Source organism: Littorina saxatilis, linkage group LG2 (assembly GCF_037325665.1).
Source record: "Littorina saxatilis isolate snail1 linkage group LG2, US_GU_Lsax_2.0, whole genome shotgun sequence".
Lineage (NCBI taxonomy): Eukaryota > Metazoa > Mollusca > Gastropoda > Littorinimorpha > Littorinidae > Littorina > Littorina saxatilis.
In genome coordinates this window covers 92,193,929-92,211,057 of record NC_090246.1, presented here as the reverse complement: position 1 = coordinate 92,211,057, position 17,129 = coordinate 92,193,929, and the positions used below count along the sequence as shown (strand labels likewise).

General features: G+C 39.1%; 1 protein-coding gene across 4 annotated transcripts in view; it reads left to right on the top strand.

Annotated features, from left to right (window-relative positions):
* Nucleotides 1–391: 391 nt before the first annotated feature.
* LOC138960171 (high-affinity choline transporter 1-like) overlaps nt 392–17,129 on the top strand; it is a 24,953-nt gene continuing 8,215 nt past the window's right edge. The window contains exons 1-3 of one of the 4 annotated variants that reach the window (XM_070331938.1): nt 392–550; nt 16,290–16,487; nt 16,855–16,962. In XM_070331938.1, the coding sequence (XP_070188039.1) occupies nt 16,322–16,487; nt 16,855–16,962 (274 nt within the window). In that variant the 5' untranslated portion in view covers nt 392–550; nt 16,290–16,321. Of the gene's footprint in view, nt 551–3,201; nt 3,233–5,354; nt 5,620–10,499; nt 10,694–16,289; nt 16,488–16,854; nt 16,963–17,129 lie in introns of those variants that run through there. The other 3 variants (XM_070331939.1, XM_070331937.1, XM_070331936.1) reach the window with 3 other exon arrangements.

Genomic DNA, 17,129 nt, shown 5'->3' with positions numbered 1-17,129 from the left:
GAAAAACACTTCCGGGGATATCATACCCAGGAACTCTCATGTCAAATTTCATAAAGATCGGTCCAGTAGTTTAGTCTGAATCGCTCTACACACACACACACACACGCACACACACACACACATACACCACGACCCTCGTCTCGATTCCCCCCTCGATGTTAAAACATTTAGTCATAACTTGACTAAATGTAAAAAGCAGAAGCGCAGGGGTAAACCAAAATACCTGCCACTGGGCATAGGCCTAATATACAGTTTAGAACAATATTTATAATTGTACCACCCAGAAAACGTAATGCAGGACCGGAACGAACAGTGTGATAGTGCATGTCATTTTCACTTTGTACGGCGTGTGATCTTCCCTTTGTTTTCGCTCTCTGCTTCTATTCTCGCCTCCCACTGTCACGCACACACTCTGTCTCCCCTCCCCTTCTTTGGGACTAATAATGACTCGCACATGTTCAGCCCATTTCACTGGTACGCCGGCGGATTTGTTCTGGTTCGGATTTGGCTGTGACTGTATGTGTGACACTTCGCTCGACGGATTAAGAAGGTAAGAATATGGGCCTGATTGTTGATCTGAAATTCACACACACGCACGCACGCACACCAGCACGCACGCCAGCATGCTAGCACACACGCACGCACGAACACGCACACACAGACAGACACACACACACACACATACGTGTCTGAGGGGGGGGATATCTGGACATTTGCCGCAAAGAAATATGTGCTATATCTGGACTTGTTTATTTCTAAAGCTACAGACATGGAGTGCGAGTGTAAACATGTGTTAGACTTTAAGAATACTTTTTGAGATTTAAAAAAAACCCACTCATTATTGAAAGTTACTCACCCAAAAATAGAGATTCTGAAACACGTGTTATATCTGGACATCTGCCACCTAAAAGTGAGTGATAGCCGGACATATGACCGGAAAGCTGTAAATACTATCAACTTTATGAAAATGGCGTTACATATGCGTGGTAGTACAAAAAAGCTACCAGTAATCCCAAATAATTTTTTTTGACAGGGACAAACCAAGGGGATCTTTAACGCCTATCGGCGTATTTTTTTGAGACAAATGTCTCCGCAGCTGATAGTTGGTAGCCTTTATTGGATGTCGTTATTCAAATGCAATCCGTCAGAGACAGAAAGCTTAGAAAGGAATTACGTTGTATTGTTTTCCTGCTTTGCCTGGCTCAGGTCGGGAAATTCAGGACCGAAATGACCCAAGGTGCAACTCATTCCTTTTGATGAGTTTCAAGTTTCTTAAAAGTTTTCGCAGCTGTTGGTAGACTTTATTGGATGTCGTTATTCAAATGTAATCCGTCAGAGACAGAGAGCTTAGAAAGGAATTACGTAATTGGTAGACTTTATTGGATGTCGTTATTCAAATTACAAACCGCCACAGACAGAAAGCTTAGAATGTTTTTGTTTTTGTGGTTTTTTTGCGCATGAAAAGACTTCAGGCCAGATTTTCTTTACAAAACCGGGGAGGTAGGGTAGGGGAAGGTTTTTTGTTTTTTTTTGAGCATGAAAAGACTAGGTGTCTAAAGCAGAGTTCCACTATACTTTTTGGTTTGAAACGTTCACAAATGCTTTGGGTATTACCAAATGTAGGCAACTAGATGCTACAATGAATATATATATATATATATCGCAATAATTGATCATTTATGTCAAAAAGTGGAGATTTGTGCGCATGTTCGGGGTTATGCTCGATACAGACTAACACAGAACACCCAAACCCTAATGGGGAGCTGGGCCAATGTAAAAGCAATGTTTTGGCGTCAAAACATTTTTCAGATTGCTTCTAGATTTCTCTCAAAGTTAATTAACTAGTTTAATCGATGTGCCAGCTCTGAGCAATAGCAAAATGGGCGGAGCTTAGGTTTGTTCCAGCTCTGACGCAATTCGCAAAACGGACAATATAAGGCCCGTATAGATGAAATATGTACTCCTGATGATAGAATAGCATATATTTAACACTTCCTATCAGTGGATGCATCAAAGTGGTGAAATCTTCATGTTATGCGGCAAAAACGAAATGTTCCAGCTCTGAGGTGTTTGATCTCCCTTTCCCCGTCGCGATATAACCTTCTTGGTTGAAAACGACGTTGAACACCAAATAAAGAAAGAAAGAAAGAGCCGGGGGAGTAACGAGCTGATCCCGAATATATGATAAATGTTATGACCTTATGTTTTAAAATAAAGTCTTGAGACAGGGGTTCCACTGTAGCATACACAGGCTAGGGTATGATTTAAAGGCAAAAGTGTTTAAAAAAAAAAGTACAGGTTACTTACATTTTTTGGTGTAAGTTAGACACGAAACCAGCACAACATAGTAGCAGAATGATAATACATGTATTTTGAAGGAATATGGAGCCTTGGAGGACAAAATAAACAACAAAAACCACTACTACCACAACATTTACTTTTTTTTTAATATCAAAGTTCTAAGAGAAGATTTTTTTTCTAAAAACTGAGCTTGATTTACAAAACCTGACTGATACAAAAGCATAAAATCCAATATATGTCAGCAAACATAAAAACAACAAAAATATTAGTTTTAATTTAAAATCTAGCTGTTCTAAATTCAAAATATAGTTAAAAAGCAACTTGCTCATGTCATAGTAATAAAACAACCACATATTATGTTAAACTGCGAAAAAAAAGTGTGTGTGAACAGGGATTGTTACTCAGGTTGTATCCGGACAAACACAAAACACAAAAAGTAACACAATGTGTGTTATATCCCGACATTTTGCTAAATTGTGAAAATGTAGGCAAATTCAATTATTTATATGTATTACACATTATTTCAAGCCTCCATAATTATTTTGGAGTGATTTTGAAGACGTGTTTTATTTGGACGTCGAATTAAAATTATGAGTCCAAGTAAAGCGCTAAATCACACGCGGGAGTCGAGCTATCCCACCATAAACACATACACACACACACACACACACACACACACACACACACACACACACACACACACACACACACACACACACACACTGACACACACACTCGGCCTCTCTCTCTCGTCCCCTCTCTTCTTCTTAGTCTCATTAAGCCCAGCGGTTATGCCTGCGATTCATTACATTTTCTGCCTGCGTAAAATCTGTGCAATTTAAACGCTTGATTTTTGCATAAGTGATGGCGTGACTTGGCCTTCATTCGGGATAGAAACTCAGCGTCTCCTGACTGTGTGTAGCGTGTGTTGGTAACCGTAATTCCTTTTTCTTCGTACTTTTGTCATTTTCTTTTCCATTGCTTGTTTCCTTCCTTCCTTCTCAAGATCTGTGAGCATTATTAGGGGTAATTATGCTTGTGTCTTTCTGATCTTAATCTGAAAAATGTGGACTCGGAGTTGTGCCACTGTTCTATTTTTCATGTGTTGGTAAACCGTAATTCTTTTTTCTTCGTATTTTTGTCATTTTCTTTTCCATTGCTTGTTTTCTTCCTTCCTTCTCAAGATCTGTGAGCATTACTAGGGGTAATTATGCTTGTGTCTTTCTGATCTAATCTGAAGAATTTGGTCTCGGAGTTGTGCCACTGTTCTATTTTTCATGACATTCGTTCTACCGGTAAAATGGCGTCTCAGATCAGAGTAAACTGTTTGAGTTTTTAAATGATTCTAAAGGAAACAGAGTTGTGACAGTCGTGATTTGTTTGCATGAGTATGTTAGTTAAGAAAATTATGCCTCAGGGTGACAGATTTGTATAGCAATTAGCCATTTTTTACCATAAGAGTCATTGGGATTTGGAATTCTAACGCTGATGAGTTGTTTGAATGTGTATGTTTATCAATAAGTTATGCCTTGGAGTGACATAATTATTGTTATAACAATGAACAGTTCACAGTTCGTTCCTCATAAGTCTTGGGGATTTGGAGTTCTGAAGCCTGAGATGACTTAACAGGATTTGAGTTCTACCCGTCGGGGAATTACTTATCAGACTGAGAGGTGTTTATAACACTCAACAGCCCTACGTTTCTATGCAAGAGCGCCATCGGTAGTCGCTTTCTGTGCTTGGGAAACAACACGCTTTTCAGTGTGCGAACGGGTTCAAGATGGTGGACGAATGTAAGCCAATGAGCGATGCGATCGAGTTTGACAGACAAAACAGGCATTGATTACAAGCGAAGAAATGTTTGATGACATCGTCGTAGAATACCATCGTTATAGGAAATATTTACAATCAAAGTTTTCTTCACAATGATCTAGAGTTAAAATACGTTTTCATCATCCTTTGACTGGTGCAATTCATGCGCTAGAAACCGTCGTATTAAAGAAAGTATCATCGTCGAAATGAAACCCAAACACTACGGCCGCCATTTTTGTTTGCTGTGCACTACCTCAAAAAGACGCCGCCAGCGCCTGCCGTGAGAACCGCGTTTCATTGGCGAGACGGTAAAACGTTCTGGACGTCTTCGCTTGGAAATGGCCTGCAGATTATCACGGCTTTCCAGATCGCCAGAATTCGGATATTTAGCTGCACAATGGAAGCTCCGCCCCTTGACTCAAGTGATTTTCACTAATCCGGTTTAGGCACGTGACAGTTTAATCATAAGTATGAAGGAGTTTAAATATCCGTATGTGCCAGTTTTTGACCCTACCACATCTCTATTTTGTATGAAGAACAATTTAGAAAAGATATTGTGTTGCTAGCCGGTTATTTGTTCAAAAGATTCTTGACAGTCCCCTTTGTGCCTTTTGTAAAAATGAAAATGAAACAATTCCCCATATATTATGATACTGCCCGCTTAGTCGGAAATTTTGGACTGATTTGGAAGATTTGTTAAACAGAAGTGGTATTTACCGCGCAAATGTTCTTTTTACAGAAGAATTTATTTTGTGTGGGTGTATGAACAATGTTAAGGTAGATGTGGTTTTGGATTTTATCATTTTGTTTGCAAAGTTTTATATTTATAAGAGTAAGTTACAAGAGACAAGGCCACTGTTAGAAATATTTTTAAGATATTTGAAATACAGATTTGAAATAGAAAAATATTCCAGTTTCAATGCTGGTAACATTACCAAATTTGTAGAACTATGGTCCCCATAAAATTATGAAGAGTTGGTTAGGTAGTACGCTAGGTTGTGCAGAGATGTGATGATTTGTGTATATATGCAGGGATCGCGTTTACGCACGATTTTTGCGTATTTGACGCATTTTAAAAGTCGCTGACGCGTTTTTTTCGCCGCGCCGCGTAAGCCATACGCAAAAATATTGTAACTTTTTCTTGTCTTCATGCAGCGCTTTTGCTCTGACTTAATAATCACCCGATCCTGAAACTGACTATAGGGCTCGAGAAGTGACGACACACATGAAATCTGCGCGTCAAAACTAAAGTCCGTTTCTTTTTGCATCGAAGTATCGCAAACGAACTTAACGAGGGTATTACCAGATAATGTCTTGTCGGATAATGAAACAGACATTAGCTGCTCTCCCATCTCGCGCTTCCAAAAGGCGGAAAGTGTGTCTAGTCGTATTGGAGCGGGAAACAATCTCATGCTCATTAGCATGCAAGGCCCGAAGGTTGGAGACAGCAGGGGTGTTATTCGACAGGCGTGCGCGGAGTTCGACAGGAAAACTCGCCGTATTTAGGTAAGGAGTGTTTTGTTTGTGTCTGTACGTGTTTTCGTAGTACGCAAAAATATTGGTCCGTGACGCGTTTTTTTCGTTTCGTTGCGTATGACTTACGCGTTTTTTAAAAAGCTAGCGCGATCCCTGTATATGTCTTTTTTACATTTAGTCAAGTTTTGACTAAATGTTTTAACATAGAGGGCGAATCGAGACGAGGGTCGTGGTGTGTGTGTGTGTGTGTGTGTGTGTGTGTGTGTGTGTGTGTGTGTGTGTGTGTGTGTGTGTGTGTGTGTGTGTGTGTGTGCGTGCGTGTGTGTAGAGCGATTCAGACCAAACTACTGGACCGATCTTTATGAAATTTGACATGAGAGGTTTTGGGAATGATATCCCCGGACGCTTTTTTCTCTTTTTCGATAAATACTTTTGATGACGTCATATCCGGCTTTTTGTAAAAGTTGAGGCGGCACTGTCACACCCTCATTTTTCAATCAAATTAATTGAAATTTTTGTAAAGCAATCTTCGACAAAGGCCGGACTTATAGAGTTAAAAAAATAATAATATAAATCCCATGCTAATTTCAAATACAGCGTTTTGCTATTCACTTCAATATGATAGTAAATAACAATCAAGAAATAACGAAGTCTTTCAACCACAATTTCCCAGATATTTACACTTTTCATTTTGTTTCAATTCACACCACAAAACATACAAGTCTCAAGTCTAAATAATAATAGCATAAATCATAACTAATTTTCTTCACACCATCATAGACATAATGTTGCCTCACATGTTCTTTGTACAATCGTTGGTTTTCACAATAAATATTGCATTACTGTAATTGTCTTCTTTTTCTTTAACAATGTCTTTCCAAAAACAAAACTCAAAGACCACAAAAGCTATTGCAACCTACTCCTATCTCTCGTCTCTTTTCCTGGGTACAATGGTACCTAAGACTTACATTCAAATGCTTACATTTCCATGCTACCGACATTGTCAAAATACCAATAATTATTCAAAACAAATGTTAACTACTACCTAACTTCATTTCAGACCCACACCCATTATTATAGACACATTTCACATTTAAACCATTAGTCGGCCCCCTGTCGATATTTATCGACAAAGTTCCTTGTGAACCACAGCCGTTTGTTTCGTGCATAGTCAGAGGTACTTAATAACGTGCTATTGCAGATAAGCTCACAGCGAGTCGCATTCAAATTACTAACTGACGACTGACTACATTGTGAAAAAGGGAAACTTGATCACACGGGTTCACGATGGCTCAGGGGTAAGATAAACCACGCAGAAATAAATTCTTTTGAAATTGCTGGCTCTTTACGGAGGGCACCTAGGATGTTCCCGTTTGGTGAGCGTTCAAATGGAAGGGTGTTTGTACTGTGTGTAAAAGCCTGACAGTATCTGTGATGGTTTACGGGAGGCTTACTGTGCCTTTAACAAAAATATATATCCTACGTACTCTTGTTGTGTAATTATTTCTGTTACCACTAACAATACTGTGACTGCTGCTTATACGACCACATGTACTACTACTACTACTACTACTACTGATGATGATGATGATGATGATGATGATGATGATGACGACGACGACAACAAACGACGACGACGATGATGATGATGATGATGACGACGACGACGATGATGATACACAACGACGACGATCACGACATTGATGATTGCCTTAATTAAGGTTGTTCACAACCGTTAAACTAATAATGCCTGTGTCTTTAAGAAAAAGAACTGTACAGGTTTTGATACTGTTTTGTCACGCAGCTAAAGTAGTTAGGCATAATGACAACAAACTATTCATATAAACACAGACTAATACCCCTGTCTTTTGAAAGGACTGCACAGCATTTTGTGTCAACAGTGTTTTATTCTTTTTACACATTCATGAAATGTACATTCGTAACTATGAAGACAAGAACAAGCCTACGACTTCAGGGGCGGATCTGGGTTTTGAAAGGGGGGGGGGGGGGGGGGGTGCAAAGTTCTTTTTACATTTAGTCAAGTTTTGACTAAATGTTTTAACGTAGAGGGGGGAATCGAGACGAGGGTCGTGGTGTATGTGCGTGTGTGTGTGTGTCTGTCTGTCTCTGTGTGTGTGTGTAGAGCGATTCAGACTAAACTACCGGACCGATCTTAATGAAATTTGACATGAGAGTTCCTGGGTATGATATCCTCATACGTTTTTTTCATTTTTTTGATAAATGTCTTTGATGACGTCATATCCGGCTTTTCGTGAAAGTTGAGGCGGCACTGTCACGCCCTCATTTTTCAACCAAATTGGTTGAAATTTTGGTCAAGTAATCTTCGACGAAGCCCGGACTTCGGTATTGCATTTCAGCTTGGTGGCTTAAAAATTAATTAATGACTTTGGTCATTAAAAATCGGAAAATTGTAAAAAAAATATTTTTTTCATAAAACGATCCAAATTTACGTTCATCTTATTCTCCATCCTTTGCTGATTCCAAAAACATATAAATATGTTATATTTGGATTAACAACAAGCTCTGAAAATTAAATATATAAAAATTATTATCAAAATTGTTTTAACAAAATTAATTCAAAAACACTTTCATCTTATTCCTTGTCGGTTCCTGATTCCAAAAACATATAGATATGATATGTTTGGATTAAAAACACGCTCAGAAAGTTAAAACGAAGAGAGGTACAGAAAAGCGTGCTATCCTTCTAAGCGCAACTACTACCCCGCTCTTCTTGTCAATTTCACTGGCACTGCCTTTGCCACGGGCGGTGGAGTGACGATGCACGTTTTTAGTGTGGCAGATAAATAACGTTGAAAAGGAACAAGCATGCGCTGCGTGTCAGTTACGCGACACAATGAGAACTTCTTACAACAGGCAAATGTCGATCTATGTCTTAGTCGTATCTAAATACGAACTTAACATGAACTTTGTGTAACCAAGACCCGAGTGACTCTGAAGTTAAAAAAGGGATTCATTTCAGCCGTTCTATGTAACACAGGGACACGCTGGTTAATTCTCCTCCACAACAAACAATTGATTTGCATGGTAATATATTTTAAGTTGAGGCATTATACAACCAGTTTTTAGTTTCAAGTTATTCATATGTTATGCTTGTATAAAGGGACAAAACAGAAAACCTAATGCTTATTTCATACGCATTCTGTGCCCTTCTTGTTCTTTAGGTGTATATTACTTGAATGACTACTATATTATTGTTTAATTTAGTAAAATGATACTATTGAAGTATGTGTATGTTGATTGGATTGAGATTATATTCTAAGATAGGCAGAAAGATAGGCAGAAAAGGGTCTACCTGTATTAAAGTAAATTGAATGAAATTTAGTTTCAAGTAAATGCATTTTCCACAAAACTAGACATACGCCTATCCGCTGCAAAAAGCAAACAAACACAATACAAGTGTTGTTTTGTCATTGTGAAAAGTTTGTGGAATTCACATTTCGCCAATAATTGTTTTTACCATTTAACTATATAGCAAAACACAAAATCGAATGAAAGAGTCTTCTCCGGGTGGATCTTTTATGCATTTTCCACTCATGTGTAGTTTCTCTTTGAAAGTATAAACAGAAAGTCAAATGTTAAAGGAGGGACAGCCTTTTTTTTTAGGACAGCAGATCCCTTTTTTATTGCAGTAGTACAACTAAGTATGCAAAAATAAGGTGAATGATAAAGAAACGCTTTGCAACGAAATCGGGTCAATATCATCAAAGCTGCACTTTGTCTTCTTAATATGTCATTCAGATACTGTCAAAAGGACGTGATTGCATTGCAAGTTAAGTTCACCAAAAGTGGGAGAACACCGGGGTTATAAACTCTCCAAGACCGCATTCAGTGTAATAGAAGCTTCGTCTGTGTGCTAAATGGTGGCCTTAAAAGGTGGTCGTCTACATTTTTGCTTTTTTTACATTTAGTCAAGTTTTGATTAAATGTTTTAACATAGAGGGGGAATCGAGACGAGTGTCGTGGTGTATGTGTGTGTGTGTGTGTGTGTGTGTGTGTGTGTGTGTGTGTGTGTGTGTGTGTGTGTGTGTGTGTGTGTGTGTGTGTGTGTGTGTCTGTGTCTGTGTCTGTGCGTGTGTGTGTGTAGAGCGATTCAGAATAAACTACTGGACCGATCTTTATGAAATTTTACATGCAAGTTTCTGGGTATGATATCCCCAGACGTTTTTTTCATTTTTTCAATAAATGTCTTTTATGACGTCATATCCGGCTTTTTGTAAAAGTTGAGGCGGCACTGTCACATCTTTATTTTTCAATCAAATTGATTGAAATTTTGGCCAAGCAATCTTCGACGAAGGCCAGACTTCGGTATTGCATTTCAGCATGAAGGCTTAAAAATTAATTGATGACTTTGGTCATTAAAAATCTAAAAATTGTAATTAAAATTATTTTTTTTATAAAACGATCCAAAATTACTTTTATTTTATTCGTTATTATGTTCTGATTCCAAAAACATATAAATATGTTATATTCGGATTAAAAAGCTCTGAAAATTAAAAATTAAAAAATTATGATTAAAATTAAATTTCCGAAATCGTTTTAAAAACAATTTCATCTTATTCCTTGTCAGTTCCTGATTCCAAAAACATATATATATATATATACAGGGATCGCGTTTACGCACGATTTTTGCGTATTTGACGCATTTTAAAAGTCGCTGACGCGTTTTTTTCGCCGCGCCGCGTAAGCCATACGCAAAAATATTGTAACTTTTTCTTGTCTTCACGCAGCGCTTTTGCTCTGACTTAATAATCACCCGATCCTGAAACTGACTATAGGGCTCGAGAAGTGACGACACACATGAAATCTGCGCGTCAAAACTAAAGTCCGTTTCAATTTGCATCGAACTATCGCAAACGAACGTAACGAGGGTATTACCAGATAATGTCTTGTCGGATAATGAAACAGACATTAGCTGCTCTCCCATCTCGCGCTTCCAAAAGGCGGAAAGTGTGTCTAGTCGTATTAGAGCGGGAAACAAACTCGCAAGGCCCGAAGGTTGGAGACAGCAGGGGTTATTCGACAGGCGTGCGCGGAGTTCGACAGGAAAACTCGCCGTATTTAGGTAAGGAGTGTCTTTAAGTCTTTCGTGCGTGTTTTGTTTGTGTCTGTACGTGTTTTCGTAGTACGCAAAAATATTGGTCCGTGACGCGTTTTTTTCGTTTCGTTGCGTATGACTTACGCGTTTTTTAAAAAGCTAGCGCGATCCCTGTATATATATATATATATATATATAATATGTTTGGATTAAAAACACGCTCAGAAAGTTAAAACGAAGAGAGGTACAGTAAAGCGTGCTATGCAGAACAGCGCAACCGCTACCGCGCTAAACAGGCTCGTCACTTTCACTGCCTTTTGCACTAGCGGCGGACTTTGGTCATTGTGAAAAAATGCAGTGCGTTCAGTTTCATTCTGTGAGTTCCACAGCTTGACTAAATGTTGTAATTTCGCCTTACGCGACTTGTGGTTTTTTTTTTGTATCTTATCAGCGAAGGCGCGAAGCGCCGAACCGATGGCGCGAAGCGCCGAGCATGCTAGGGGGGTCCGGGGGCATGCCCCCCCGGAATTTTTTTTTTAAAAAGGAAGCAAAATTGTGCAATCTGGTGCAATCTGAGCGTGTAAAGTGCTATTTTCAGGTGATACATTTTTCTTCTTTTTTTTTTTCTTCTTTTTTTTGTTTTTTTGTTTTTTGTCCCGCTGGGGGGGGGGGGGGGGTGCAATTGCACCCATTGCACCCCCGCCCCCCAGATCCGCCCCTGGACTTATATCTGTGTCCTCAAAGCAGAATTAGATCAAAAGATAAATATGTAAATAACGAATAGCTTGTGATAATGTTTTTACATTTAGTCAAGTTTTGACTAAATGTTTTAACATAGAGGGGGAATCGAGACGAGGGTCGTGGTGTATGTGTGTGTGTGTGTATGTGTGTGTGTGTGTGTGTGTGTGTGTGTGTGTGTGTGTGTGTGTCTGTCTGTCTGTCTGTCTGTCTGTCTGTCTGTGCGTGTGTGTGTGTAGAGCGATTCAGACCAAACTACTGGACCGATCTTTATGAAATTTGACATGAGTGTTCCTGGGAATGATATCCCCGGATGTTTTTTTCTTTTTTCCGATAAATACCTTTGATGACGTCATATCCGGCTTTTTGTAAAAGTTGAGGCGGCTCTGTCACACCCTCATTTTTCAATCAAATTAATTGAAATTTTCATAAAGCAATCTTCGACAAAGGCCGGACTTCGGTATTGCATTTCAGCTTGGTGGCTTAAAGATTAATTAATGACTTTGGTCATTAAAAATCTGAAAATTGTAATAATTTTTTTTTATATAAAACGATCCAAATTTACGTTCATCTTATTTTACATCATTTCCTGATTCCAAAAACGTATAAATATGTTATATTTGGATTAAAAACAAGCTCTGAAAATTAAAAATATAAAAATTATGATCAAAATTAAATTTCCGAAATGGATTTAAAAACAATTTCATCTTATTCCTTGTCGGTTCCTGATTTCAAAAACATATAGATATGATATGTTTGGATTAAAAACACGCTCAGAAAGTTAAAACGAAGAGAGGTACAGAAAAGCGTGCTGTGCAGCACAGCGAAACCACTACTGCACTGAACAGGCTCGTCAGTTTCACTCCGTTATGCACAAGCGGCGGACTACGGTCATTGTGAAAAAATGCAGTGCGTTCAGTTTCATTGTGTGAGTTCCACAGCTTGACTAAATGTAGTAATTTCGCCTTACGCGACTTGTTTTTCATTCAGCTAGCTAGCTACTCGTGGAGATAATGACAACTTCTGATGTCGTTCACTCTGAGTAAATTACCACAGTTGACATCGTTAGCTTTGTACTTATACAATAATGACAATTTCAAATTAGAATGATGACAAGACAAAAGAACTGAATGCCGCCCTAGAAACGAAGATGGACTAACAAAGACAATGCCAGAAATGTGAGCGATTAGGGTTGACAGATCTATAGAAAACCTGAATACACAAAAATTAATGAGAGATTGTACTAATTGTACTTAAGCAGTTATATCCGGTAAATGGCATTTTCTCTGTCTCTCTGTTTACATTTAGTCAAGTTTTGACTAAATTTTTTAACATAGAGGGGGAATCGAGACGAGGGTCGTGGTGTATGTGTGTGTGTGTGTCTGTCTCTGTGTGTGTGTAGAGCGATTCAGACTAAACTACTGGACCGATCTTTATGAAATTTGACATGAGAGTTTCTGGGAATGGTATCCCCGGATGTTTTTTTTCTTTTTTTCGATAAATGTCTTTAATGACGTCATATTCGGCTTTTTGTAAAAGTTGAGGCAGCACTGTCACACCCTCATTTTGCAATCAAATTAATTGAAATTTTGGCCAAGCAATCTTCGACATCTGTTGGGTGTTTGTTTTTACAACAGACAATAACACGTCCGCGCTTCTTATTGTTGTTGTTCTTGTCATAATCTTCATGACAGTTACTTGCATGTTTGAACCTTGTCTGTTTTCCTTTGAAAAGGAAAAAAGAACTACGTGGATGGTGAAAGCTGCAAGTTATTACAGAGACCTTTTCATTCAGGCTGGTTAGGTCCAGTTGCGAAACTTGTTGCAATAATGTGTTGGCCAAGTTTAATTGGGCACTTCGCCGTCATATACTTTATTAATCATTACAGCCTTATCAAACAAGAGGAAGGTAACTCAGATTCTTTAACTTCAAATCAGCTGACATTTGTGGACCATTTAGTATGAGTTTAGCTGCCCGACGATGTAGAGAGTTTAACTTTTTCATGTGAACATCAGACAGAAAGAGAGAGACCGACACAGAGAGAGGGGCGAGGGAGGGGGAGACAGAAGAACAAGTCGCGTAAGGCGAAATTACTACATTTTGTCAAGCTGTCGAACTCAGGGAATAAAACTGAACGCACTGTATTTTTTCACCAAGACAGTACAGCTTCGTCAATCCCCGCGTGAAGGAAATCGCTCACCTTCCACGTGCAAAACGTAGTGATATTCAGGGCCGGACTACCGGGGGGGTTATGGGGTTGCGCAACCCCCCCCCCTAGCCTGAACATGTACCTTACTTATTTAAAACATTTTTTATTATTGCTTATTTTATGCCGTTTCATGCAAGGAGCGACCATTTTCTTATCTCAGACTATGACCAACCCATCAGCTTCAGGGGACTTCGCCCCCTGACCCCCACAAGGAGCTCTGCCCCTTGACCCCGCCCAGGGGCGGACGAGGGGGGGGGGGGGGGGTTCTAGGGTTTCCGGACCCACCTTATAAATATAAAAATATAAAAATATTGAATGAGGTATGCATTTCTTTATTTTACATTGAGTTTCAATTTTGGGGGTTATAATCAGTGACAAAATCTGCTGCCTGAAACTGGTAATGATCATCCTCAGAATGCACCAGATTGCACCATTTTGCATCCTTTTTTTCAAAATTTTCCGGGGGGGCATGCCCCCGGACCCCCCTAGCAAGCTAGGCGCTTCGCGCTGTCGGCTCGGCGCTTCGCGCCTTCACACCCATATCTTCACAATATACTTTTGAAACCCCCCCCCCCCATAAAATTAACTGATCCGCCCCTGCCGCCAGGGGGGATATCCCCCTGGACCTCCTCCAGCAACCCCCCCCCTCCTCTTAGCCTAGTCCGGCCCTGATATTGACAGGCCAGATTAGCGCGGTAGCGTATTGTGCTAAGCAGGAAAGCGCGCTTTTCTGTATTCTTGTTAACTTTCTGAGCTTGTTTTCAATACAACCTATCATATTTATATGTTTTTGGAATCAGGAAATGATAAAGAATAAGATGAAATCCTTTTTGGATCGATTTCTTATATTTTAATCGTAAGACTAATTAATCTATTTTCGTTAATTGTGATCACATTTTAAGAGTAAACATGACATATGTATATATTTTTAGATTCAGAATATGATGAAGAATACGATGCAATCAATTTTAAATCTGTTTGCGAAAAATCGATTTAAAGGACAACTTTAATGAGCAAACTCATTAATTAAATTTTAAGCCTCTAAGCTGAAATGCAATACCAAAGTCCGGGCTTCGTCGAAGATTACTTGACCAAAATTTCAACCAATTTGGTTGAAAAATGAGAGCGTGACAGTGCCGCCTGAACTTTCACGAAAAGCCGGATATGACGTCATCAAAGACATTTATCAAAAAACTGAAAAATAAGTCTGGAGATACCATACTCATGATCTCTCATGTCAAGTTTCATGAAGATCGGTGCAGTAGTTTTCTCTGAATCGCTCTACACAAACACACAGACACACACACATACACCACGACCCTCGTCTCGATTCCCCCCTCTACGTTAAAACATTTAGTCAAAACTTGACCAAATGTAACAAGTCGCGAAAGGCGAAAATACAACATTTAGTCAAGTAGCTGTCGAACTCACAGAATGAAACTGAACGCAATGCCATTTTTCAGCAAGACCGTATACTCGTAGCATCGTCAGTCCACCGCTCATGGCAAAGGCAGTGAAATTGACAAGAAGAGCGGGGTAGTAGTTGCGCTAAGAAGGATAGCACGCTTTTCTGTACCTCTCTTTGTTTTAACTTTCTGAGCGTGTTTTTAATCCAAACATATCATATCTATATGTTTTTGGAATCAGGAACCGACAAGGAATAAGATGAATGTGTTTTTAAATTGATTTGGACAATTTAATTTTGATAATAATTTTTATATATTTAATTTTCAGAGCTTGTTTTTAATCGAAATATAACATATTTATATGTTTTTTGAATCAGAAAATTATGGAGAATAAGATGAACGTAAATTTGGATCGTTTTATAAATTTTTATTTTTTTTTTACAATTTTCAGATTTTTAATGACCAAAGTCATTAATTAATTTTTAAGCCACCACGCTGAAATGCAATACCGAAGTCCGGGCTTCGTCGAAGATTACTTGACCAAAATTTCAACCAATTTGGTTGAAAAATGAGGGCGTGACAGTGCCGCCTCAACTTTCACGAAAAGCCGGATATGACGTCATCAAAGACATTTATCAAAAAAATGAAATTTCTTTTCGGGGATTTCATACCCAGGAACTCTCATGTCAAATTTCATAAAGATCGGTCCAGTAGTTTGGTCTGAATCGCTCTACACACACACACGCACAGACAGACAGACACACATACACCACGACCCTCGTTTCGATTCCCCCTCTATGTTAAAACATTTAGTCAAAACTTGACTAAATGTAAAAATCAACTTCCTGCTTCCTTCAAAGAGTAGGGATGCTCTGAAGAATCTGTTTTGCACATTGACACTAATGTATAACTGTGTTTTCATTTTAAATGTGTCAAGCGCAAAGAGCATAATTGGAAAGTTATGATGTTGCGCAATATAAATGCTCATTTATTATTATGATTTATTATTATTATGTCAGTAAAAACAATAAATTCATTAAAACTATTCCACTCTGCAGAAATCCTTCAAAGAAACACTTTTTAGACAGAAAATAAAGTCTTAGCACAAAGATTCCTGTGGGTGAGATAGATAAAGTTGAAAATAAAAGAAATCGGTACTCATCAACAACACACGGACAGCACAGCCAAAGACAAAGTGTTTGTTCGTCATCTTGTTGTTGTTACAACTGTTGCTGGTGAAATAATTGTGTGTGTTGATGTCCTCTGCAGATAAGACACCGGACACCAACAACAGTGTCACCATGGCGGTGGACATTCCTGGCGTGATATCCGTCATCGTCTTCTATATCGCCATCTTGGCTGTGGGAATATGGGCTGGCCGGAAGTCTGCGAAAAGTACTTCCGCAGTGGAGGCCTTTTTAGCCAATCGGGACATGGGTCTCGTTGTATCCTTATTCACGCTTACCGGTACGGAGAGATGACACAAATGTTGCACAATTAGAAAATATATACACCCCCCCCCCCCCTGCCCTCAAGAAAACAATCTGCAGTTTATTTTGTGGGTGGTAATTGTGGTCATGTTGAATGTTTACCAGAGCAAGTGTTCAGATATTTCGCTTGCTGTGGAAATACATCCCAGAATTAACAACGCTAAAGTTCAATATGTAATGGAGAGAAAAAACACACGTGAAAAACACACGAAAAAACAAGAAGAAGAACAAAACAAACAAAAAGACATGTATTCACATCATTTGTGTCGATGTTTCAGCCACATTGTGTCGATGTTTCAGCCACATTGTGTGGATGTTTCAGCCACATTGTGTGGATGTTTCAGCCACAATGGTGGGAGGGGCGTTCATTAACGGGACAGCAGAAATCATAGCCACGAGCGGACTGCTGTGGACGGTGGCCCCCGTAGGCTACTGCATCGGCATGTTTATCGGTGAGTTTGGCCATCATTTACCTGCGTTCACTTGCCAAAGACACAGCGCTGGCCACACAATAAGTATTTGTCAGTCGCGGATGCCAGATAACTTGATGCATGTACAGTCACTTGCTGATTGTAGACTAATTTCGAAAATAACTCGGACAAACATTGGAGGGGCCAAT